General features: G+C 36.2%; 2 protein-coding genes across 7 annotated transcripts in view; both read left to right on the top strand.

Moving 5' to 3' along the window:
- MTX3 (metaxin 3) overlaps nucleotides 1–25,614 on the top strand; it is a 760,898-nt gene that overhangs the window by 424,787 nt on the left and 310,497 nt on the right. The window lies entirely within an intron of this gene.
- HOMER1 (homer scaffold protein 1) overlaps nucleotides 1–25,614 on the top strand; it is a 122,216-nt gene that overhangs the window by 44,859 nt on the left and 51,743 nt on the right. For 4 of the 6 annotated variants that reach the window (XM_036279104.1, XM_036279101.1, XM_036279103.1 and 1 more), the window contains exons 4-5: nucleotides 3,474–3,581; nucleotides 14,638–14,777. In XM_036279104.1, coding sequence (XP_036134997.1) covers nucleotides 3,474–3,581; nucleotides 14,638–14,777 — 248 coding nt within the window. The remainder of the gene's footprint in view (nucleotides 1–3,473; nucleotides 3,582–14,637; nucleotides 14,778–25,614) is intronic. The other 2 variants (XM_036279105.1, XM_036279102.1) reach the window with 1 other exon arrangement.

Raw genomic sequence — 25,614 nt, 5'->3', positions numbered from 1 at the left:
TAGAGATGGTCTGCAAGATAGGTAGACACCAAGCTCTTCTGAATTGTGAAAACTCAAGCTGATAATGATATAGATTTCAGCTTTTTGACATGACAGGAGACACATATAAATTACTGTGTTTAGGGAAAATTGTTCATTGTCTGGGTGAGAATTACTCTGAGCTCTCTGATGCAATAGAGACCCAGTAGATACTATGAGGAGTTCTTGGAAAATACTGACAAAGTGAAATACTGTGGCCAGAAAAGCTAATATAATATGGCTGTTATATTGGAAGTTAAAGAATTGCCCTGCCTATAAGCAAAGCCATGTAGTGTTCATACCAGCAGCACTTTAAGTTCTGTGGCTGTAACATAGAAAAATATGTAAGGATAAAAGGGAACAATCTCCAGATACTAAGATGATGAAGAAGACGAGTATTACTCACTTTGCTCCTCAAATTTTATGCTCACTGGACCCAAAGATTTATGCATAAAACTTCTCTGAAGCATTTAGTTAAAAGGATAAACCTACATTTGAAACTCTTTACATGTGTTTTAGTATACACAGCAACTGATGGCATGAGACTTTGTTGGAGTCATTCAGATTCTTAAAAATTAGTTCTTTTCAGAAGTCTTACATTTCTATTAATATTTGTTGACTTGAAGTTATTAGATAGTTTAGTGGATGTCACATGGAAAGGGTATGTAAGGAATAAGTATAAAAAAACTACTTCGTTTCCTTTTGTTTCCGTTTTAAGCATTCCTTAATACTCTTGTTTTCAAATGTTATTTATATAAATTGTAGTTTAGCGCTCAATTTTTAGACTATTTCAAGTTTTGCCTTGGTAATTATAAGTCATTCTCTATAGGATAATTAATACAAACAATTGTTACCTGATTTGGTTTTTCTTATACCCATCTAATTCTCTAAATACATTTCTTGAACTGTGGTAAAGGTATGAGTGTTAGATTTTAAATATTTCAACATAACGGGGACAAGACATCTGGTTGAGCATTGTCCCTCCATAAATAATTCCCTTAGGAAATTATACGTTTGTTCCAATACTTTTGCTATGAATCAGAACCTTTTTAGAACTTTTATTTTGGAATCATCTGTTACAGACTATAGCAAAAAAGTAAAATAAAACTATAATTATATTTCACTTGCTGAATTTCTTGTTAGCAGAGGAACTAAATTGAGGATTAATATCTTAAATAAACTTGCATGAAATGATCTTTGAGCCTAAGTAATTTTGACTATATATTAAGTTTTTCATTATATCTTTCAGATTCCTGGGAAGGTAGCTAATGTAATAAAGGAATCATTTATTAAATTCTGTCAATTGTACTGTTTCCTCTCATTTGATCTTTTTTCTGGGAATGGCTTTTATATTTCAAGAATTTTATTTTTCTTAAAATTAGCTTATGCTTTTGACCAACTGTACTGGTAGTGAATCCTAGTATTTTGTTTGTGGATTGACTATCAGGAAACAACTTATTAGCTCTCAGAGCCAAGTGTAGTTTATTTATTCACTAGATTTGGCTCCACGAGTTTACAGTTGGTCTCTTCAGAATGTTTTGGTCCGAAGATGATAAGATCATGACTTATTTTCCAAGCTACCTTAAAGAATAATGTTGAAGCTTTATAGATTGTAGAGGACCCAAAGGAGTTTATACTGTTTTACATAAATGAAGCAAACGTAAATATTCTGGCTTATTTTATCATTAAAATGCATAAATGAATGCAAAGCATTGTTAGGGGTTGGAGAACGCTCTGAAGGCAATTCTAGACCAAGGGCTCTCAAAATAAGGGAGACTAGCAATATTAGAAGAAATGCGTAGTCTTCTAAGGTTGATGTATAAGAAAAATTACAACTATGCTTGTAATGTTTACTGAGTTGTATTTTGTTATCATGGAAACCTAAGCCTTTAAAAATGAGCAATAGCATAGGTCTTTGTGAAGTTAAGAAGGGTTTTAAACATTAACCACTTTGGAATGCTAAATTAGTGTAAGAAAAACTTTCTGTATTACACATTACATAAAGAGAAATTAATTATGGTTTCATTTTTATTTTATTTCCACCAATGCGAATAAGACCCTTTAAGCTTTGTATTCAGATTTTTCTGAATACAAGGAGATGTTCTGTTTAATTAGAGAAATATAGTAATACAGATTTAGTTCCCTGATCTATAAGTTGTAGGTGGGGGTGACAAGATTTAAGGCAAGAAAGAAAAGTTGCAATGACAACTTTAATTTTGATTCTCCTCCATTTCCCCAAGGCACATCAGAGTATCATGAGCCTTTCCTACCAAAGCTTTCCTTCCCAGGATGGAAATGAAATCAGCGTTGGCTTATGGGGTTTGAGGAGGAAACCTTTATATCATATCTTTATTGCCAATTCTAACCAGGTGTTTTAACTTGATAGAGATTTTAGATTTTTTTAAAATTCTCACCCGAGGATATGTTTTTATTGATGAGAGAGAGAGAGAGAGAGAGAAGAGAAGAGAAGAGAAGAGAAGAGAAGAGAAGAGAAGAGAAGAGAAGAGAAGAGAAGAGAAGAGAAGAGAAGAGAAGAGAAGAGGAGAGAAAGAAACAGCAATTGGTTGCCTCTAGTACCCACCCTACCGGGAATTGAACCAGCAACCTAGGTATGTGCCCTGACTGGGAATCGAACTGGCATCGTTTTGGTGTATGGGACGATGCTCCAACCAACTGAGCCACCCAGCCAGGGTGAGATTTTAGATTTTTTTAATTTGGTTATTTTTAACCATAACCTACTCTTTCTGAGAGTAGTGGTAAACTAGTATCTATTTCCAAAACATAGATAGATACTATTTGTGGCCATGATGTTTATAGATTTCTGTGAGTTCCTAAGAATTAGCATTTTATCTACAGTAATATTTTAAATTGTTACCAATCTCAAAGACCTTTGTGGAGACATATTATTCCTTCTGCTGCTGTACATGAGAAAGGAAGTTTTATTAATGCCAGTTAGTGATAATAGTAAACGTGCTGTTTGTATTGTTGAAAATAAAATGCCTTATATAAGAGTTTATATTATAGTAAAAGTTAAAAGGATGCTCCAGATACTAAGATGTTTAGGAATCGATACTTAAGAGATTCAATTTTCTTCATAATAAACAAATAGAGTATGCCCATCTTTACTGATTCCATGCCCGATATGTACCCCACCTCCACCCCTACCCTGGTCTTACTAAACTATATCTGAACAACCAAGGAGGGACATAGATAAGCTAGCTGACACCAGATTCTAACTTAGTTAAATTGTGATGTTTCTGAATGAGGTTTGTCAAAGTATTTTACAGTGTACATGTGTTTTGGTATTCGGTTTCTTTTTCCATCATTTTCATGTTACACTTGTAATTGATTTGAGAGGTAGATTGCTTTTGTAAGAGTCAGCTATAGAGAAAATAAAACAAAACAAAGGTGAAAGTGAGTGTTGCAACTTATTTTTATTTGGTTAATGTATATAGTCTTTATACATTCAGTTTGCAGAAAAGTTTCAGGAATTTAAAGAAGCTGCTCGACTAGCAAAGGAGAAATCACAAGAAAAGATGGAACTTACCAGTACACCGTCACAGGTGGGTATTTAATTTCTATTCTTATTCATAAGCCCTGTTCATTTTAGATGGTATCCTTTATGCCACGGTTAAACTTAAGAATATAATGGCAAAATTAAGGTAATTTTCAAAGTGGACATAGAAATGTACCCTTTAGTTAATCTGTACTAGTGGAGAAGGAAAGGTTTTTGTCCTATATGCCGATGTCTACAAGAATCGGGGGGTGGGGTGCAGGTATTAGCTTAGCAATTAAAACTCAGATTTTTTAAATGTGCATACAACTTAAAAACAATCATATATGTAGAGCATAGATTGCCCTATTTGTGTTCTGTGTCCTATGATGGTCACTGAGGTGCAGCTACTAGAGGAGACACAGGAGAGACTCAGGAAAACAAAAGCTTATTATACTCCCAGGTCCCAGCAGCAGGAGGCACACAGGAAGGCCCAGGGTGGTCAGGAGGCAGAAAACAGGAGAACGGGGAAAGCTGAGGGTAGAACCTATATTGAGGTTTCCCCAGGAATAACAGGGCAGGGCAGGGTACCAGTTTAGAACTTGGCTGGTTTGATCATTTCTGTGGGCTCTAAACTATAACTGTGGGCCCCAGTTGTCTGGTTCCAAGCCCTGGGATGATTGAGGCAGAGGAATATTGCTTCCTGGGATGCATGGGCCAGATAGAGGAGGTATGATCTGGATTCACTAGTTTTATATTAAAGGTATGTATGCTCCCACTTTAGCCCCTTGCTATCTCTAAGAATTGGCTAGACAGAAAGGGTGTGTGTGTTTTGTTTTATTTTATTTTTATTTATTTATTTATTTATTTATTTATTTATTTATTTATTTATTTATTTATTTATTTATTTATTTAATACGTGCCCCTAGCAGGAACTGAACCCGGGACTCTGGTCCTCAGGATGATGCTCAACCGCTGAGCCAAACTGGCCAGGGAAGGGTGTGTGTTTTTTTAAAAAGATTTCAAAACATCATAATATGCAGAAAATATAAAAGTTTAATAATACAGTTTGTTCTACTTGATTTTAAATGTACTTAAATCTGATAGTTGGGACCTCTTTCTTTATGCTCAGCACTGCGACCCCAGGGTTATAGGTTTTATACAAGTATTACTTTTTCCTTTGGCGAATGAGTTAATAATACCTATTGGTTGTTCATCATAATCTTTCTTCAGTTGGAAATTAATTATATCTCCAAGTGAAGTTCATTAAATAGTTACATTTCAGTATTTTTACAAAAGCTATACATAGTATGATTCATATAGAATGCCAATTATTTCAGCTTTTTAATATCAGGCTTTTTTTTAATTAAAAAAATTTTTAACTTATTTTTATTGTTGAATGTATTACAGGTGTCTCTTCCCCCCCCCCAACCCCTTTACCCCCTCTCCCCAATCCTGCCCCACTCCTGCTTTCCCCACACTGTTGTCTGTGTCAATTGGTTATGCATATATGCATATAAGTTCTTTGGTTTATCTCTTCCTGCTCTACCTCCCCACTTCCCTTTGAGGTTCACCAATCTAACAACCAATTTATACTTCCTAATCCCTTCATCTTTTTCACCCAACTCCCCTTCCATCTGGCAACCAACAGAGAGTTCTCTGTATCTATGAGTCTGTTTCTGTTCTGATTGCTCATTTTGTTTGTAGATTCAATTGTTGACAGATAAGTATATATTGCCATTTTTACTGTTCATATTTTTTTATCTTCTTCAAGAAGACCTGTCATCATTTCATTTAGTACTGGTTTGGTGGTGATGAACTCCTTTAGCTTTTTCTTGTCTGGGAAACTCTTTCTATGACCATTGATTCTAAATGATAGCTTTGCAGGATAGAGTAATCTTGGTTGTAGGTCCTTGCTTTTCAACACTTTAAATATTTCTTGCCACTCCTTCCTGGCCTGCAGAGTTTCTTTTGAGAAATCAATTGACAGCCTTATGGGAGCTCCCTTGTAGGTACTAACTGCTTTTCTCTTGCTGCTTTTAAGATTCTCTCTTTGTCTTTAACCTTTTGCATTTTTAGAATTATGTGTCTTGGTGTGGACCTCTTTGGGTTCATCATCTTTGGGATTGTCTGTACTACCTGGACTTGTATGTCTGTTTCCTTCACCAAGTTAGGGAAGTTTTCTGTCATTATTTTCTCAAATAGGTTTTAAATTTTTTGCCTTCTCTCTTCTCCTTCTGGCACTCCCATGATGTGAATATTGGTACACTTGAATTTGTCCCAGAGGCTCCTTATACTATCCTCATTTTTTTGGATTCTTTTTTCGTTTTGCTATTCTGATTGGGTATTTTTTGCTTTCTTATATTCCAAATCAATGGTTTGATTCTTGGCTTCCCCTACTCTACTATTGATTTCCTGTAAATTATTCTTTATTTCAGTGAGTACATCCTCCATTTATGACTGGTCCTTTATTATGCTCATAAGGCCCTCACTAAGTTCATTGAGCATCCTAATACTCAGTGTTTTGAACTCTGCGTCTGTTAGATTGCTTATCTCCATTTCATTTAGTTCTTTTCCTAGAGTTTTATTGTGTTCTTTCATTTGGGATATGTTCCTTTGTCTCTTCATTTTGGCTGCCTCCCTTTGTTTGTTTCTATGTATTAGGTAGAGTTGCTATGTCTCCTAGGCTTCCTAGGTGGCCTGTTGTAGTAGGTATCCTGTAGGGTCCAGTGGCACAGCCTCCCTGATCATCCATCTAGGCCCTCAAGGTGCACCCCTCATGAGGACTTTACACCCTTCTGTTGTAGTTGAGTCTTGATTGCTGTTGGCACGTCAGTGGGAGGGTTTTACTCAGGCTGATCAGTTGCAGGGACTGGCTGTGCCCACTCACCACCAACCTCTGGCTACCTTGGATGATTAGTTGTGTAGGGACCCACCACACAGAGAAAGACTTACTTCAGTAGGGCTCTGGTACCCCCTAAGCCAGTTCCTTCTTGAGTGTGTCACTTACAGAGGTGGTTGGGTGATGGTGCTTCGACATGGTCTGAAGCTGTCCACTGGGTGTGCTGGCTCTAGGGCAAGGTCAGCCACTGTCTGTGTTCTACCCACGCTAACAGTCATAAGCTACAAAGCGATCTGCAGATGGCTGCTGCTTGTGCTGGGCTTGGAGGTACCCAGGTGAAGCCAAGCTGTGAACCAAGTCTTGCTGCTTGTAGTGCCAGGCCTGGGGCCACTTAGTGAGAGGTATGAGGCTCACTGTGGCCAGATGCTACTTGTTTGAGAGAATTTAGGAAAATCTCAAGCTGGAGCCCAAACAGGCCAATTCTATGGTACAGCTACTGGAAACAGCTTGGGTGGGCCTGAAAGTTGGATGGGGCAGAGCCTCAGGGAATCACCAGGGTGGGGCTACCAGTGTGAGCCAGATTGCTGGAGTGGCAGACATGGGGCCTGTCTGCATGCCCTGTGTGGAAGGGCTCACCAAAGGAACAATGGCCTCCCACAGTAAGTCTGTCCAGGAGAAAGCTGCCTCTCCAGTCCTCGCCCCAATCCCAAACAACTCAGTTATTCCCTGTATGTCTCTGGTGCCTTTCAAGCTGCCTTCGCCTGGAAGGTGTGAATCCGAGTAAGTCCATATGTGGGCCCTTACGAGGAGCTGCCTGGGGCTCTAGCAGCCTCAGTTCCCATTGGTTTTTATAGCCAGAAGTTGTGGGGACTTCTTTTCCTGGCACTGGAACCCTGAGCTTGGCGCCAATATCAGGCTTTTCTAAAATTAGTTTGTATTTCAATTGTCATCTTAAAAGTAGAGTTCAGTTTTGTGCTGAATTTTTCTCTATAGTAATTGTTTTTGAAATTTGCTCAGGAGCTTTATGAAGATCAGATGTTACAAATGTTTCTTAGGAATAATGTCAGTAGTAGCAGATTTACATAAAACTTTCTTGAGTAAGTAAATAGAAATTGCCTTGGAATTTAGTGACTAGCCAAATGATTGGAATATTTTAGAAAACTTTTGCTATTAACTTTCCTCCCCCCCTTGCACCAAACTCTGTTTGGCAAACCCTACTGGTATAAAGAGTTTTGGGTTTATTTATTTTTTTTTAAAGGAAACGAGAGCTCTCTTAAGTATGCTTCAAGTACATATTTCCTCTCAAACTAAAGGTGTACTCTGGATTGAAGCTTTATTATACCTCCTCTGTACTAACAGTGATCTGGAATAACAAACGATCATTTTGAAATTTCCCTTGAATCTATATTCCCTAGGTGCTCTGATGGTATAATGATTCTTTTAAGCATAAAAGCCTATTTAAAATTTAGTACCAGTACATGTTGGGAACTTCAGTTCCTCAGATGAATAAGAGGATGCTACAGCACATTCAATAAGAGAATACTCAAACAACTCCAATTAAATTGTAATGATTGTACTTTGCCATTGTACTTAGCTTCTGTTTCTCTAATCATAACTTGCTTTTGTTTAATTGGCCATGAACTATTATAGGTTGCTAAGATACCTGCTCCTCTTTGGTAGAAGGAATGTCTTTAAGCCTTTTTTCTTTTTTTTTTTTTAATCCTCACCTGAGGACATTTTTTGCATTTATCTTCAGATAGAGCAGGAGGGAGAAAGGGAGGAAGGGAGAGAGAGAAACGTTGACATGAGAGAGACACATCGACTGGTTGCCACCCACACGACCCCAACAGGGGCCTAGGATGAACCACAACCGAGGTACATGCCCCTAGTGGGAACCAAACCCAGGACTCTCTGGTCCGCGGGCCAACATTCTAACAGCTGAGCCAAACTGGCCAGGGCAAGCCTTTATTTTCGTCGAAGGGATATATCCAAGATGTTTTTATTTGGATAATGCTTGGAAATAGGAGGAATAAAGAAATACCATAAGTTCATCAGTATTTGAGAGCCAACATATACTGACTTTAATTTATTGTTTCAAAACATTTGAAATCTGATTATTGATTTAATGTATGGAAGCCAAAATAATAGTGAAAAAAGAAAAAGTATTTCTTTTCATTTTTATTTTCTCCCCTTTTTGTGACAGTTTGTTACAGATATCAGTAATATTTGTTTTAGTTTGAAATATTTGAACACTGGGCAGTCTCATCCTATTCAGCTAGAGAATAGAGCTTGGTTCTCACTGATTTAACCCAATCTGCTAAATTAACGCTCTACCTAGAGAATAGAATGTTATTCATGAATTCAGCAAAAGGATCAGAAAGTTAAATGGGATTTCAGTAATAGTTAACACTCAGTTGGACATAGCTTTTGTTTTTCTAATATTTTGTTCAGATAGAGTGGGAGGGAGAGAGAGAGAGAGAGAAACATCGACGTGAAAGGGACACATCGAGTGGTTGCCACCCACACGACCCAACCAGGGCTGGGGACAAACTGCAACCGAGGTACATGCCCTTAGCGAGAACTGAACCCGGGTCTCTCCAGACCACAGGCCAACGCTCTAACCGCTGAGCCAAACCAGCCAGGGCCATAGCTTTTGTTTTTATTTGAGGAGGGATAACAACCTGGTAAGAGTATGGGTCTTCAAGTTTGACAAACTTAGACATAAATCCTTTTTCTGTCACTATGTGGTCTTGTGAAAATGGCTTATGCATCTGTAAGATGAGTATTACATCACTTGCCTTATAGGGTGGTTAGGAGGAATAAGTATGACATCATTGTGGCAAATGACATTACGACAGTGTCATGTGATAATGGCAGTAGAGACTGGCTTTGGGTCTAGGATCTAAACCCTTACTAGTTTTCTTAAGCAAGTTAATATTTTTCAAAAATCTATAAAATGGGAATAAGAATAGTATCTCCGTATAGGGTTTTGTAAGAATTAAATGAGGATCACAGAGTGTTTAGCATATAGTAAATGCTTAATACATGTTAGCAGCTGTTGTTGGTGATGTGGTTGTAATGGTGAAGATAATGAAGATAAGACCTAGAATCTGGCACATGACAGTTATTTAAAAAACCCAGATTTTTTAATTGGATAAAGCCTGCATCAGAATTCTCTGAAAGACTTGTTAAAACACATTGAGAAGCAGTGCTGTGGACAAACCATCCATCTCTCTGATGAAAGCAGCCTGGCATTTACAGAAAAGTTTTCACTTTCCCATTCTTATACTCTTGAGCTAAGGTTGTACGCTTGATATAAATGTGCGATCATGTCAGATAATCTTAATGTTGTCTTGATCAAGGTTGCATCTTTAGGAATAACTTGAACTACATATTAATTCTTAGTTTCTTTCAGGTTTCTCTTTAAATAATAGACATTAACTTAGAACTTTTTCTCTGTGGAAGATCTTATGTTCTCATGTTTCCATGGAAATCTTATAAATAGTCAACTTTATATAAAATCAAGAGTTATGATTGGCTTTATTCCTGAAATATTTTATATGGTTTATAGTAAAAATACTGTATTTCAGTTAACTTGTTAGGCATTTCTCTCAGAATATGCATTGAAGATAAAAGGGTTATATAGCAAATAATATCCAAAGTTTTCTTCATTGGAGTTTAGAAAGAATGTTTACCTGTCAGTTGTCTAAGACTTTTTCGAAATGTCAGCAGCTTGTTTTTACTTTTTACTTTTATTATACTTTTCCTTTTTCTTTTTTAAATTAATTTTTTTTTTTATATTCCTTCTTTCCCCCATTGACACCCTCCCCATTGATCCTATCCCTTCCCTGCCTCCCCCCAACCCTGCCCTCAGGTACTGTTATCTGTGCCCATTAGTTATGCATATAAATTCTTTGGTTTATCTCTTCCTGCCCTCCCACCCCACTTCCCTCTGAGGTTTTTCAATTGAGCAAAGTATTTACTCCATCAGTTGTGTGCAGCCAAACAGAAGTTGTGGGTTTTTTTTCCCCCCATTTAATTTGTCAGATTGTATAGCATTGAATATATTGTAGTAGCTCTCTTGATTTATATTTAAACATTCTAGTTTTACCCCTTAAGAGTTTTTAGAATTTACTTTATATAGAAAAAATGAAGTTGTGTGTGTGTAAAGAAAGAACAAAGTTTCTTTAGCTTTATTATAAATACCATAATTTTAAAATGTTCATTTAATAATAAATTGTTATTTATACAAATGAGGCACTAATTTATTTCAGCTGATTATTAGGATCTCTGTGACTAGCTGTTTGATCCTGTGAGTCAGTTGACCTGTCTGGGTAATGGATCTTGAATCCATAGGTCAGAGGTTTGAACTATATGATCTCTTAGGACATTTCAAGCATAACAAATCTCAAATATTCTAGATTTTCTTTAACAAGGATATCACTTGATATAAATGGATTTTTTTGAAAGGTGGTCTGTATTAGCCAAGTAAGTGTTACTACCCTGAACTATATTATTTATATATCTAGCCCACAAATATATTATTGGAGCTAGATAATGTCTATAAATTCATATAACACTTTCTCAGGATCATATAACATGTGGTTTTACTGAATCAGATACCACAAGAACGACTTTTACAACCTTGGGAAAGTTTCACTAGAATTCTCTGGATATTGTTTGCTGTCCAAAGTAAGGACAGTGGTCTTAAGTGTCTCTAATCCTGTTACCTGTCTCAATGGACTATTTATCCATTTCTCTATTGGGTTTTCCTGCTAGGTACTGGCAGTGAGAATAGAGAGGAGTGGGGGAACTTTGAGGACATGTGAGAACTGAAGGAGTGGTGAGGGTGAGAGAGGGTGATACAAGAGGAGTTAGATGTTCTTAAAACTTCTATTCTTAGTTTGTAGCATGAACTTCTGAAAAGGATTTCTACTTCAGATGTTGAATTTGTATTCGAATGGACATCCAGGTAGATATGTCCTATGAGTAGTTAGAAACTTAGAATTGGAGCAATGTCTCAAGAGTCATCAATAAATACATAGGAGATCAGTCTATAGGTGAGAATGATAATCATCCAGAAAGAAAGTAGAATGGAGAGGGAAGAGAAACAAGGGTCATAAATTATCACTGAAAGATATTCACTTAAGAAATTTGAGGGGGAGGTACAGGGAAAGACTGAGAAGAAGGAAAAGCAGGGAATGTTAGCACAGAAGTCAAGAAACGAGCATTTTAAGTCGAGGCAGTGATTTGGCAGCGTCAGAGCAGACTTCCAGTAGGACGAGACTTGAGAGGTTCAACTGAATAAACTGGAGCTTACTGTAATTCTAGGTGGACTTGGTGAAGGAAGGGCAATGTGAAGTCATTTCTAGGATGAAAGGAGGTGCCATCAGTGGTGAGAATATAAATTAACAAATGTTTTTTCTCTCCTGTATGAGGAGAAAAAGTGTTAGCATGGTAATCTCAGGAGGATGTGGACCTAAGGATTTGTTTCTAGAATGTATGTGTGGGAGTGACTTAAATATGTGTTTAAGCAAAAGGAAGGAGTCAGGAAGGAGAAAGAGAAGAATAGAAGGAAGGGATCATTGATGGAGCATTGTGCAGGAGGTACTGTAGCGGGAGGAGGAGGGGCAAACAAATTAGCTACTTTATCTGAGACAGGAGGGAAGGATAACAATGGATTCAGATACAGATAAGAGGAAGATTGAGGAAGTCTGTGCCCATTTATTTTTATTTTCTCCATGAAAGAAAAATTAGATCCTTCACGAGAGGAACAACAACTGAAAAGAGAAAGCTTGAACAGAGGTTTGGAGCAGCTGTTAGGTTAAAAAAAAAAAAAGAAGAGTCAAATGAGAGAAGGTAAATTAAAGATTACTTGGCACTTCAAGAGCATAATTAAAGTCAGAGCCCAAAATTATCTTCATAGCACTAATCAGCATATTTAACGGTATTTTCTGTCATAACTCTTGGTAGCTTGGGCACACAAGAATAGGGAATGATGGTTCATTCTATATGAAATTAGAAATTGACAAAGTGTTGGTGAAGGTAAAGGAAGCCCAAGAATTGGGATGATGCTAGTGAGAGTGTAATTAAGGTGTTTGGCTTTCTGGTGAATGGAGAGCGATAAAGCCAAGTTGAGCTTGACAAATCAGCATGTTAGCAGAGGGCCAGCGGCAGTAAACCTTGAAGAGGTTGAAGAGCAGGTGAAAAGCCAGTGGGTTAGGCTGAGAGGACAGGAGGGTATGCAGCACATGCCCTCTTTTCTGTTGGAACTAAAACCAGGAGTTGATGAGTTAATCTAAAAAGTCAGTTAAGCCCTGGCCGGTTTGGTTCAGCGGTTAGAGTGCGGGTCACGGACCAGAGAGTCCTGGGTTTGGTTCCCCCTAAGGGCATATATCTCGGTTGCAGTTTGTCCTCAGCCCTGGCTGGGGTCATGTGGGTGGCAACCAGTCGATGTGTCTCTCTCACATCGATGTTTCTCTCTCTCTCTTCCTCCCTCTCTCTCTCCTGCTCTATCTGAGGATACATGCAAAAATGTCCTTGGGTGAGGATAAAAATAAATAAATAAAATAAAAGTCAGTTAATGTGAAGAATTTTTTTAAAGATTCCTTTAAATTTATAAATTAAAATTCAATGCTATTATGTTTATTTATCCATATTTTGATATAGAGTTGAAGTCTTTTCTTTGAATATGAATCTGTTGATTGGAATTCCAAGTTGTCTTTCTTACATAAATTATATGATAATTAATTGTCTGCAATTTGGGGGATATTTTACCTCAAAGTAGAGCTAACCTTTGGCTCCTGCAAAGAAATCAATGTAATATTACTAATTTTTCTGTCATTTTTATAATATTGTATGGTAGTATATATGTTATGTAATAGTACATTATATATACCTAATTTGGTTATCTGTTTTATATTTTTAGCCATTTACCTTACCTTACCTTTTAGTCATTTCAAAGTATTTAGTTTGGTTTTCATTAAAATAAAAATTCTAGTTTTGCAGTCAAATTTCATTAGTTTACATAATACTTAATTCAGCTATATAATTATATGAATACAAATGCCATCAACATTCGTGGGACAAATACAGCTGACTTGGTAAGAATTTAACTTCCTTGGTAGTTACAGAAATATGCAGAGTGGAGATTGACTCATTCTCCCTGAGCATCAGTCACTTTACACAGGGGATGTAGAGCATGAATTAATCCAGAGTCAGATTGCAGGAACTTTTATGTTTATCAGAATGGGATTTCAGAGATGGTGGCTCTGGATGGTGATCCCCATGGGTGGGGGATGATTTACAACAGTAGACATTTGATCTCGGCCTCATCTTCCTTCATGTATTCTTTGCTTTTCTTCTATGTCTCTTTCTTAGCATTTCTTTCCATTTCCATAGCCATGAGAACTCAAAACCATTAGATTCTCCCTAGTGGTATTTTCATTTTCTTCCCTAACAGAAACCTAATATTTCAAGTGTGAGGTTTCATTGCCTGGAGATCACAAGGGGTCCACCAAGCTGCTCTTTCAGGATCTGGTGCTAGGACCTCACCTGGTGAACAGATTTATCAAATGACCCCTCATTCTGATTTCTGATATCAAATTTGGATAATCTGATAATGGCAGATACAAGAATAAGTGTCATCTTGAGCTACATTTCAAATTCCATTTATTTTTCTGAAGGATAAATTAAATTTACCTGGATAGGCAAATCTTAATTAAAAGTAGGAATAAGAGGAAATTTTATGAAGAAAAATAATTTCATTTTGAGTAGCAGGCAAGAAAAGCTGAAATATACTAATATCATTATTTATATGTTACAGAGATATTTCTGACTGTTTTTCTAAATACTTCTAGGACTTGAAAAGTAGGGCAGATGAAAACTTGAAGATTTCTCTCCACTTTTCCTTCCTACCTTCCCAAATAAAACCTCACATCTTCTTGCATTTTTGTGCCATCTTCTTTTTCTTCTCAAGTAATTCTTTGAATATCTTTTATTCTAACCAATTAGTTGCTTATATAAACCCCAAAGTGTTTTAGTTCTTTGAAACTACATTTCTGAATTGTGTTATGTTTCAGATAGTTTTGTTATGAGTTACTTTGCTTAAAAAATTATTTCTCTTTTAAATTTCATTTTTTAAGTCTTTGAGTCAAATTTCATTTGAAATATGGTTCATAAGTAAGCATACACCAGAGTCAGTTTTAACTTTAAGATGATCTTATGTATTTTAGTAGAATTATAACACTGTTTTATCTCTTACCCCACCCCCTTTGTTTTTAAGGAATCAGCAGGCGGGGATCTTCAGTCTCCTTTAACACCAGAAAGTATCAATGGGACAGATGATGAAAGAACACCTGATGTGACACAGAACTCAGAATCAAGGGCTGAACCAACTCAGAATGCATTGCCATTTTCATATAGGTACAAATTCAATTCAACCATCATGATTAAGTAAAATATGTAAATATGGAAAGTTATTTGGGTTGCGGATAAATCGTGCAAAGTTATAACCTGAGTAAAAATTCCAGGTCAGACGTTTTCAACTGTTTCTGTTAACCTGAGAAAAGTATTAATAATTTATAGTTGCCTAGAGGGGCTGGAATGAACATTTCCTTTATCTGTGTAGAAAAAAGGGCTACAGAGCTAATTACGGTACAAATCATTTTTCAGTGAAACAATATATGTATTATTATAAATCTTTCTTTATAACACAGTTGCTGAAAGACTCCCTCTGTTAAGCTGGTTTACATTTTCATGTATGTTCTTCAGGGTTATAATTTTTAAAAAATAATTTTCTACTCTGAAATTAAGCTTCACCATAGTCTTAGAGGTGATCCCACTGTGTGATTTCACAAAAGGAAGCAAGTTATTGGGGTAACTTCTAGAATGAGACTATTAATGTTAATGTGAGAATTCTTTTTGCACAACCAACAGAAGATAAATCTTCACATGCTTCTGAATTTGAAAAGAATTTGATACTTCAGACAGATAGATGTGTTCCAAACCAATTACATTAATTATGGGCCATATTGTGATAATTTTAGAACATAAGCAAGTCTTTGAAACTGCAGTTTTGCAAACACAGAGGAATACTTATCAGTTGTCTTAAAGCTCATTTTTATTCTTCTTTGGAAACTTTTGACTAGATAGTTTTAGTTGAAATTAAGAGAACAATTTTCTTTTGTTGGCATCTTTTTGGGGGACCAGTTTTTAAAAAATCAAATTCTTTGGCATATTCAGAAGAATTGTGAAGTGAGGTATTCCAAATTATTTTTCATGAGGATCTTAATTTTAATTGAGTTTGTTGCATATTAGGGGCATAGGATTAAACATATTAGAGACTAACATTGAGGGACTCATGGTCAGGCTCAGGAAGAAGAAATTATGTAAGAGTTTTTAGGAATGAAGGGGGAGAAACTATTTGACAGTGAGGTATTCTAATATGTTTCTAAAAACGCTAATAATTTTGCATAAAGAGTAGACATATCTTGGAATTATGATGGAGATCATACTTTAACTATTGCAGATTAAGCATATTTTCTTTTCTATAGCTGTAAAAATGACTGAACACATGAAAATTTTTAGTTCCTCTGACCTGAAGACTATATGATTTATAAAACATACACGTTTTTAAAATATGCAGTTGTAATTAAAGAGCAATGTGATTAGTATGCAATTTTAAAAATATTTATGTTGAGGGAGGAAAATGTCCTTCCTATTAAATTATATTAACATATTCATTTAATAAGTAGTCTTAACTACACTGAACATAATTATAAACTTGATTTCTTTGGCTGACAATTGAGTCATGTGCATAGAATAGTGTCACATTTAGAAATAGAGGTTCTGTATTTAATATTTGTAAGTGCTATTTCTAGTTTACTTTTCTGAATGTTTATTGTTTTGCTAATCCTTGGTATTTGGAGTTTCTAACTGGGATTGGTCATCGGATTATTTTCTCCATTCCTATAATCTAATAGGAGTTATATACTTTGATTTGAAGATAAAGCTTCTTTGACTCCTAGAATCTATAGATTAGCCATGGAGATATTTGAGTTCTGAAAATAAAACTTAGCAGGTCAGTTTAAGCTTTTAATTATATTAAAGGCTTTACATAATTTCATAATTTTCTTATTACTATAAAACTAATTTAGCTATAGAATTTTAGACTTATTCTCTGACTTTGTTTTGATATTACTTAAGATAAAAAATGATGTTTTGTAGCTAATGTTAGGATCCCAAAATATCAGAAGAGACCTCAGAGATGGTATAATCTAGGATTGTTCAAACTATGGTAATTTGAAATTAATTTAGGCTATTCATGGCATTCTTAAAAATTAAATGTAATAAAACCAAATTGGAAGCATCAGAGTAAAACTGACATTAAGAGTAGAAACTTTAGCCTGGCTGGAGTGGCTTGGTTGGTTGATTGTCATCCTGTGCACCAATGGATTGCCAGTTTGATTCCTGGTTGGGGAAAATGCATGAGTTGCAGGTTTGGTTCCTGGTAGGGGTGAGTGCGGAGGGCAACTGATTGATGTTTCTCTCTCACATCAGTGTTTCTCTCTCTCCCTTCCTCTCTCTAAGCATGTCCTATGAGTGAGGATTAAAAAAAATAAAGAGTAGAAATTCAGTAATGTACATACTTATATGTGTGATGGATAACTGTTCCTATCATCCCGTGTAGAGATAAGATCAGTGTTTCATGAATTAGAGACAGAATGAATATTAAAATAATTTTTGTTGAATCTGAAACTCACAAGTGTTGAAACTTGATTCACTATTATTTTCTTGTGGTAAAGAAAAACAATTAAAATCTGTTTTAAAGCTTAGACTGTCTTCCTTCCTTAGTACATTAAAATGCTTTTATTTATTTATTTATTTATTTATTTATTTATTTATTTATTTATTTTTTATCCTCACCCGAGGACATTTTTCCATTTTTTTTTGTACAGATAGAGTGGGAGGGAGAGAGAGGAAAGGATAGAGAGAAACATCGATGTGAAAGGGACACATCGAGTGGCTGCCACCCACACGACCAACCAGGGCCGGGGACAAACTGCAACCGAAGTACGTGCCCTTAGCGGGAACCGAACCCGGGTCTCTCCGGACCGCAGGCTGACGCTCTAACCGCTGAGCCAAACTGGCCAGGGCAAAATGCTTTTATTTTTTAATTACAGTCGACATTTAATATTTTATTAGTTTCAGGTGTACAACATAGTGATTAGACATTTATATACCTTATGAAGTGATCACCCCATAAGTCTAGTACCAACCTGACACCATATATAGTTATTACAATATTATTGATTATATTTCCTACTTAGTACTTATTTTAACAGAAAAGAATAAATAGCAAAAAAACAAATATTTCACCAACATTTTTATGTAGGAAACAGTGATCTAGTGAGTCAAGTTAATTAAGAGTTGATTGTAGTAATAGCTACTTAGGAAACCGATTTGAGCTCTTCTTAAAATTCAAACTTTATGCCTAAATCTCATTAATTAATTCGTTAGTGAATATATTAAAAAAGACCCTGATTTTCATTTGGTTCTGAAAATTTTAGTAATGTTTGTTCTTTACAAACATTATAGTTTGTTCTTTACTCTGTTAGCTTTGTGTATTTTTTTTAAAGTAGTACTTAACTTTAAAGATATAAGCAAAAATTTTTGTTACTCTTTAAACCTATACAAATTTTCAAATTTATGTGAGAGAATACTGTTAGGAATTCCCATAAACACATACATCAACTAGCCTTAACAGCTACGAAAAAAACGGCCACTCTTGTTTCATTTCTATCTCTACCGACTCTCCCACTTTTGGATGATTTTTAAGGCAAATCCAAGACATACAATTTCATCCACAAATACTTTTTCAAAATTACTTTTGAACTTTTAAAAAACTTATTTATGAAGCTAATACAACTTTTATTTTCTGTGTAACTCAGTGGCATTATAGGGTTACTTGAATTATTTACTCTTTTCATAGATTTTTAATAGTACTGCACAACTAAATTTTAAAATATATGGGCTCCTCAATATTTCTCGGTCAAGTGCTATAGCACTGTTTTCTGTCCTTGTTATAAACTGTGCAAAAACATTCTCAATGAATATCTTTCAATAAATTAATACTTTCTAGTGTATTTATTTAAATGCTTTATAAGTTTATAGATGTGAAAAAGAGGCAGATCATGAGGATGAAAGTGTTTATTAATTTCTTAGGGGAAATGATATTAAATTATAACTAAATGGCATTTTTTCTTAAAAAAATTCTTTTTAAACTAAATGATAATATCCTTTTGAGACTGAGCAGGTATATACTATGACTCACTGGATATTAAGGGTATCTGTTGAGACATTAGTCTTAGATTAGCTATATACTAAATAAAGTAGCTACATACTGATAGACTAGCATACACATATGGGGGAAGGTTATGTTCTTCCATTCAGTGAAAGTAATAAATTCTACTATTTTTTATTTTTAAGAATTAAAGCTGTCTAAAATTCCCTTGGAACTAGTTAATTTTATAGTATTTCAGTGCTATTAGAATATAATACTGAAATGTAATACTGAAAACGAAAACTAATTTTTTTTATATAAATTCATAATCTTCAGATATACAGTAATATATGATAAATAACTGCTATTATATATTTGAGCATTCCAAACAGATATATAGACATTAGTAGCTTGTGAAGCTGTTTTTGTACTGATAAATTTTAATAACAGTTTATGTTAATGAAAAATAGGCTCTTTTAAGCACCGATTATATTTAAATTCTTGTAATGTTTAAATAATAGAGTTTCTTAGTACTGCTAGAGTTTATGCATTTTGGGAATACTGCATCTGTCTTCTCTTGTGTTTAAGAGATTTTTCTGTCACTACGTGTTTCCAACAGATATTTATTAAAGGATGTATGCAGAAATGTTACTTTTTAGTATACTGATTTTGCTTTAAATCAGCATTACTACAGTTTGATCAAAATTTATGACATCTGGGTGGGTTCATTCTATTTGTATTTTTGTAGATTTCTTCATTCATTATCAGAGTTTTGTAAAGCTACTTCTTTAAAACTGATTTAGGGATTACTTTACAATTTAAAAAACTAAATATCATTGGAAGTTTTACACATCATTTTAGTTATGTGTTAAAATACAAAAAGATGCAGTTTGGCCTGGCTGGTGTGGCTCAGTGGTTGAGCATCAACCCATGCACCAAGAGGTTGCTGGTTCGATTCCTGGTCAGGGCACATGCCTAGGTTGTGGGCCCCATCCCCAGTGGGGGGCATGCGGGAGGCGGCCAATCGATGTTCTCTCTCATCAATGTTTCTATCTCTCCTCTCCCTTCCTCTCTCTCTCAAAATCAATAAAGAAAAAAATTTAAAAAAAGAAAAAGATGCAGTTTGTATTTTAAAGGTGATACAAAGAAAAAATAGTGAGTGACTGTTAAGAGCTCTGGAACACTATACTTTCCACAGCTCTGTCATTTGCCTCTCTTTTTTATGAATAGTGAAGAAAACTCATAACGTTATAGATATGAACTAAAATAGGAATAATTTTGGCAGATAACTTTTGTGGGTATAAAACTGTGTATAAAGCTGGGACTTGATTTCACAAGAAGCACTTTGTTATTGATATACTTGCAGACAAAATATTGTAAGTCATAGGATTCCTTTTATTGTTGCAGTTCCAATTGACTTAAGTACCTTCTTCTACTATTGAACCTCAAAAATTAGGTAAGGTTTTTAAAAGTTACCATGATTGTGAACAGATAGCACTTTATAAGAAGTACTATAGTAATTAGGTAATATATACTCTTCTGCCTTCTGTAGGAAGTGAAAAGCAATTTGTACATTTTAAACAAGATGGATAAAAACTATAGTTTAGTACCAATAATGTTTATTAGCTTTCTAATAAGTATAAGTTTACAATCTTGAATTTTTAAAAAACTAACTTTTATTCTCATCTAATGTCTTTGAAAAAAATTTGAAGAAAGAATAGAAATTTGCTGGAGCTTTTCTTTAGGCTTTATAACTTAATAAAGGTTATTTTCAAGAATCAAAATACTATTCATTTGATATAAAGACATTACTAACCAGCTCCAGTAGGGATTAGTCCTTTCCCCTTTTCCTCCTTGGCATTAACATTGTAATTAATGGAAAAGGATGTTTACCAGCCCCTCCCTCGTTTTTTTTTTTAATCTTTATTGTTGAATGTATTACAGATGTTCCTCATTTTCCCCCATTGACTCTCTCCTCCCCGCTCCACCCCCCTGCTGCCTTTTCCCACACTGTTGTCTGTGTCCATTGGTTATGCATATAAGTTCTTTGGTTTATTTCTTCCCACCCCCCAACCCCTTTCCCTTTGAGGTTTATCAATCTAGCAATGAATTTGTACTTCTTAATTCCTTCACCTTTTTCACCCATTCCCTCAACCACCCCCCCATCTGGCAACCAACAAAATGTTCTCTGTATCTATAAGAATGTTTCTGTTCTGCTTATTCATTTTGTTTGTAGATTCATTGCCATTTTGCTTGTTCATATATTTTATCTTTTTCTTCAAAAAGACCCTCCATCATTTCATATAATAACGGTTTGAACTCACCATTTTGCATTTTGATGATGATGTGTGTTGGTGTGGGCCTCTTGGAGTTCATCTTGTTTGGGACTCTCTGTGCTTCCTGGACTTGTATATCTGTTTCCTTCACCAAGTTAGGGAAGTTTTCTGCCATCATTGTTTCAAATAGGTTTTCGATTTCTTGTTCTCTCTCTTCTCCTTCTGGTACCACCAAGATGCGAATGTTAGCACCCCTGAAGTTATCCCAGAGGCTCCTTAACGCTATCCTCATTTTTTTGGATTCTTTTTTCTTTTTGCTGTTCGTTTTTTGCTTCCTTATATTCCAAATCAATGGTTTGCTTCTTGGCTTTATTTACTCTACTATTGAATCTGTGTAAATTAATCTTTATTTCAGTTAATGCCTCCTCCATTTCTGACTGTGCATCCTTCATTTCTGATTGGTCCTTTTTTATGCTCTTGAGGTCCTCACTAAGTTTGCTGAGGTTCTCACTAAGTTCATTGAGCATCCTTATAAGCAGCATTTTGAACTCAGCATCTGTTAGGTTGATTATCTCCATTGCGCTTAGTTCTTTTCTTGGGGTTTTATTCTGTTCTTTCATTTGGGACCTGTTTCTTTGTCTCCTCATTTTGGCTGCCTCCCTGTGTTTGTTTCTGTGTATTACTTAACAAGAGGTATGGGGCTATATGAGACCAGATGCTACTTGTTTGAAAGAATTTAGGAAAACCTGAAGCAGGATCCAAGACAGGCCAATCCTATGGATAAGCAACTGGCAACAGCTTGGGTGGGCCTGAAAGTTCGGTGGAGCGGGGCAAACAGTGCGAGCCAGGTTGCTGGAGTCCCAGATATGGCAGCTGCCTGCCGCCCCAGGGAAGGGCTCTGACAGCATGTCTGTCCTGGAGAAAGCCGCCTCTTCAGCCCTGGCTCCAATGGCAAACAGCTCAGTTCTTCCCTGTATGTCTCTGGTGCCCCTCGAGCTGCCTCCCCTCCAAGCTTAGAGGGAGTGAGTCCAATAAGTCCGTGCGCGGGCCCTTTAAGGAGCTGCCTGGGGCTCCAGCCGCCTCAGCCTCCCTGAGCCTCAGTTCCCGCTGGTTTTTCCAGCCAGAAGTGATGGGGACTTCTCTTCCTGGCACTGGAACCCTGAGCTGGGTGCCTGGTGTGGGACGGGGACCTCTCAGTACTCAAGGAGGACTTTCCCAGCTGAAGTACCCTCCTGATTTTTATCCGCCACACATGGGTGTGGGACCAGATTCTCTGCCCCCGCCCCTCTTACCAGTCTTGATGTGGCTGGTTCTTTAATTCCGTAGTTGTAGGATTTCCATTCAGCTTGATTTCAGGCCGTTTTGAATGATGGTTGTTCTGTAGTTTAGTTGTAACTTTGATGTGGTTGTGGGAGAACGCGATACCATGTTTACCTATGCCGCCATCTTGACCGGAAGTCCCCAACCCCTCCCTGTGATCGTCAACTTCTGTTTTCAAGATGACCAGCTAAGTTAGCAGTGTGGTCATTCACAAGAGATTATTTATTTTCTCTCCCCTGTAGAAGACTTTTAAAAATTTCTTTTTTCCCTTCCATTTTTGTTCTTAGAAGACCGTAATGGGGATACCAATGGAAAGGAGGTTTGTGATATGGACAGCTCTATTCTAAGACTTAGGGAAAATACTCTTCCTTTGAATTTGGCTTTCCATCTTTCCTCTTACTAGAGCAGTAAACATGCAGAGGACAAGCAAGCCACTTAAATGTGAAATTTGTGGTGTGTGTGGCAGTAAGGAAGTGTGAGGTCTAGTAAAGTGGAGTGGATGAGGTTCACTTGATTTTAACGTTTTTTATGCTTAGAGAAAGACAAATATCACATGGTCTCACTTGTATGTGGAACCTAATGAACAAAATAAACTGACAAGCAAAGTAGGTCTGTGAATGTATGGAACAGAATGACAGATCTCAGAAGGGAGTGGGGTGGAGGGGACAGGAAGAGATTAACCAAAGAACATATATGCACACATACATAACACGTGGACACAGACAATAGTGTGGGAAGGCCTGGGGTGGGGTGGGGGCTTGGTGTAGGGGGGCAAGTGGGAGGGAAAGGGGGACATCTGTAATAAATAATGTCAACAGTAAATTTTTTAAAAAATCAATGTTATAATACAAACGGAGGGCCCAGCCGGTGTGGCTCAGCAGTTGAGCGTCGACTCAACTGGTCACCGGATCGATTCTTCGTCAGGGCACATGCCCAGTGTGGGGGGCATGCAGGAAGCAGCCAGTGTTCTCTCTCATCGATGTTTCTATCTTTCTCTTCCTTCCTCTCTCTCTAAAATCAATAAAGAAAAAAAAAATACAATCACAAACACAGGGATTGGAACTAGATGACCATCTGATTTCCAGTTTAGACTTTCAAAAGGAATCTGCAATTTACATATGGTTTAGCCCAGGGTAAGGATTCCCAGCTGGTAATATCAGTTTTGTTGTAACACCCTTATAAACTCCTGGTGGAGATATTTGAGGGGATATGACTTGCAGATTTGGAATACTAGATATTTTTTCTTTGGTGACATATTACTTGGACAGGTGTTATTGATTCTTTCAAATACAGAAAATTGACTGTGTCGCTTTCCTCCTCGAAATATTTCAGTGGCATGGTGTATGGTGACCAGGTGAGGCCTCCTCAGCCTCATCACCTTGTGTTTCTGTAGCAATTACTCCAAATTGCTTGTACTCCTCCACATGCAGCCAAGCAAACATGTGAGTCTTCGCTTCCTTGTTTTGGGAATGTTCTTCCTTCTCTTTGCAATGGCTGCATATGAACATAAGACACCACTCTCTACTTCCTCCCACCTCACCTCTGCCTCTACCTTGACCACCAACTGGTCAACCCCCATATATGTATCCAGCATTACCTCCTCCAGTAAGCTTTCTCTCATGCCCTCAGACTGATTTATATTTCCTCCTCTGTTAAATCCCTGTTACCTTCAAACTGACATATAAAGGTTAACATTAACTTCTCAGTCTCTTCTGGGGCAGGGATTGTGTTTTATTCATTTATATCCCTGGTGTACCCCTGGTAGGCATTCAATAAACATGTGAATGAAACAATTTACCTTACAGAAATTGAGTACATGCTCTGAATGCCCTTGGCACTGTCAGCTAAAGTTACACCTACGGATTCATAAAATCTTGAAGCTAAAATATAAAACTAGTCATATTCTTTGAAAGTCAGTCACTGTTATCAAACTTAAGACTTGAGTTTAACAGACTTAATCTAATTTTTTTCAAAATGTCTAGTTTGTATAAATAAAATTTAAAGATAATATGTCATAAATAATGTTGCTAAGTACCTAAGTAATATGAAAAATGCTAAAATATGCATTTTTCTTAATAGAATAAGTTATATTCTTTCCTTGAGAATAACTTTTCTCCTTATTTAAAGCAGTGCAAAGTGATTCAATGATGTATTTTCTGTGAAATTAGACAATATTTATATTCTTTGTTTTTAAACCAATTATTGATAAAAGGTGTTTTTGAAAATTTCATCTCTTATAAAAGTCAGCACAAGTATTATTACCTCAAATAAGTGAATTTAAGGACAATAGATTATCTTATTAAAAATTTTTTTTTCTTTATTGATTTTTAGAGAGAGGGGAAGAGAGAGTGAAAGAGAGATAGAAACATCGATGAGAGAGAACATCAGTTGGCTGCCTCCTGCATGCCCCCTCACTGGGGATCCGGCCCACAACCTGGGCATGTGCCCTGACTGGGAATTGAACCAGTGACCTCTTAGTGCATGGGTCGATGCTCAGCCACTGAGCCATACCAGCCGGGCACAATAGACTATTTTAAAATTGAGAATTGTGTTATATACATGTGGCAGAATGTTCATAGGACCAACTCTTGCTTCATGGATAACATTAATCTCACATGAAAAGAAGCTGACAGTTAATTCACTGAAATGTATTGAATATTGTCATGTTCCAGGCACCACCCTCCTTGTAGGGTGTGGAAAATGTAGATATGACTAAATAGTTGAAGTAAATGTACATTTTACTTTTGTTATCTATCAGTTTGCCATTTTCCACTAACAGTTTAGCTTGGCCATATATCCATCCAATGTAGTTAATTTTTCACTCTGGCCAAAATTGAAATCTAAATGTTGTTATTAAAACTTTGAAGATAGAAAGAATGTTTGCTATTACATAGTCCAGCCACTTCATTTTACAGCAGTGGAAGCCAGTCCACAGAAGAGGTATTTAGCATCACTATTTGATAATGGTTAGATTAGACCAGAGAGGTCCATCTCCAGAGTCATTGACCATTTGGATCCACCCTCTTTGAGGCAGCTGTCCTACTATATTCCAGCAGGGTTTGTTTCCATATCACATTTCAGATACTTACCATCTTGATTTTTATCACTGTTCAACAAACAATTATTATTGCTTGCTAAACTCCCCTACTAGATTCTTAGCTTCTAGACTAAGGCTGGTTGACTTACATTTCTTGGTATTCCATATAGTTTCTAGCCATTCAGGTATGTAATATATAATGAATAAATTTGTTAAGTGAATAAATATATGTGTTTTTACTATAACTGAGATGACAGATAGGGTTAAGTTAGAGCAACCTGATCATTAGAATAAAAATATATCATATACCAGGCAGCACTAACAAAAATACCAATATGAAGAGTA

This window comes from Molossus molossus, unplaced genomic scaffold (assembly GCF_014108415.1).
Source record: "Molossus molossus isolate mMolMol1 unplaced genomic scaffold, mMolMol1.p scaffold_m16_p_3, whole genome shotgun sequence".
NCBI lineage: Eukaryota > Metazoa > Chordata > Mammalia > Chiroptera > Molossidae > Molossus > Molossus molossus.
Note: the sequence above shows the minus strand (reverse complement) of the source record. Positions and strands in the feature narration are given on the sequence as shown.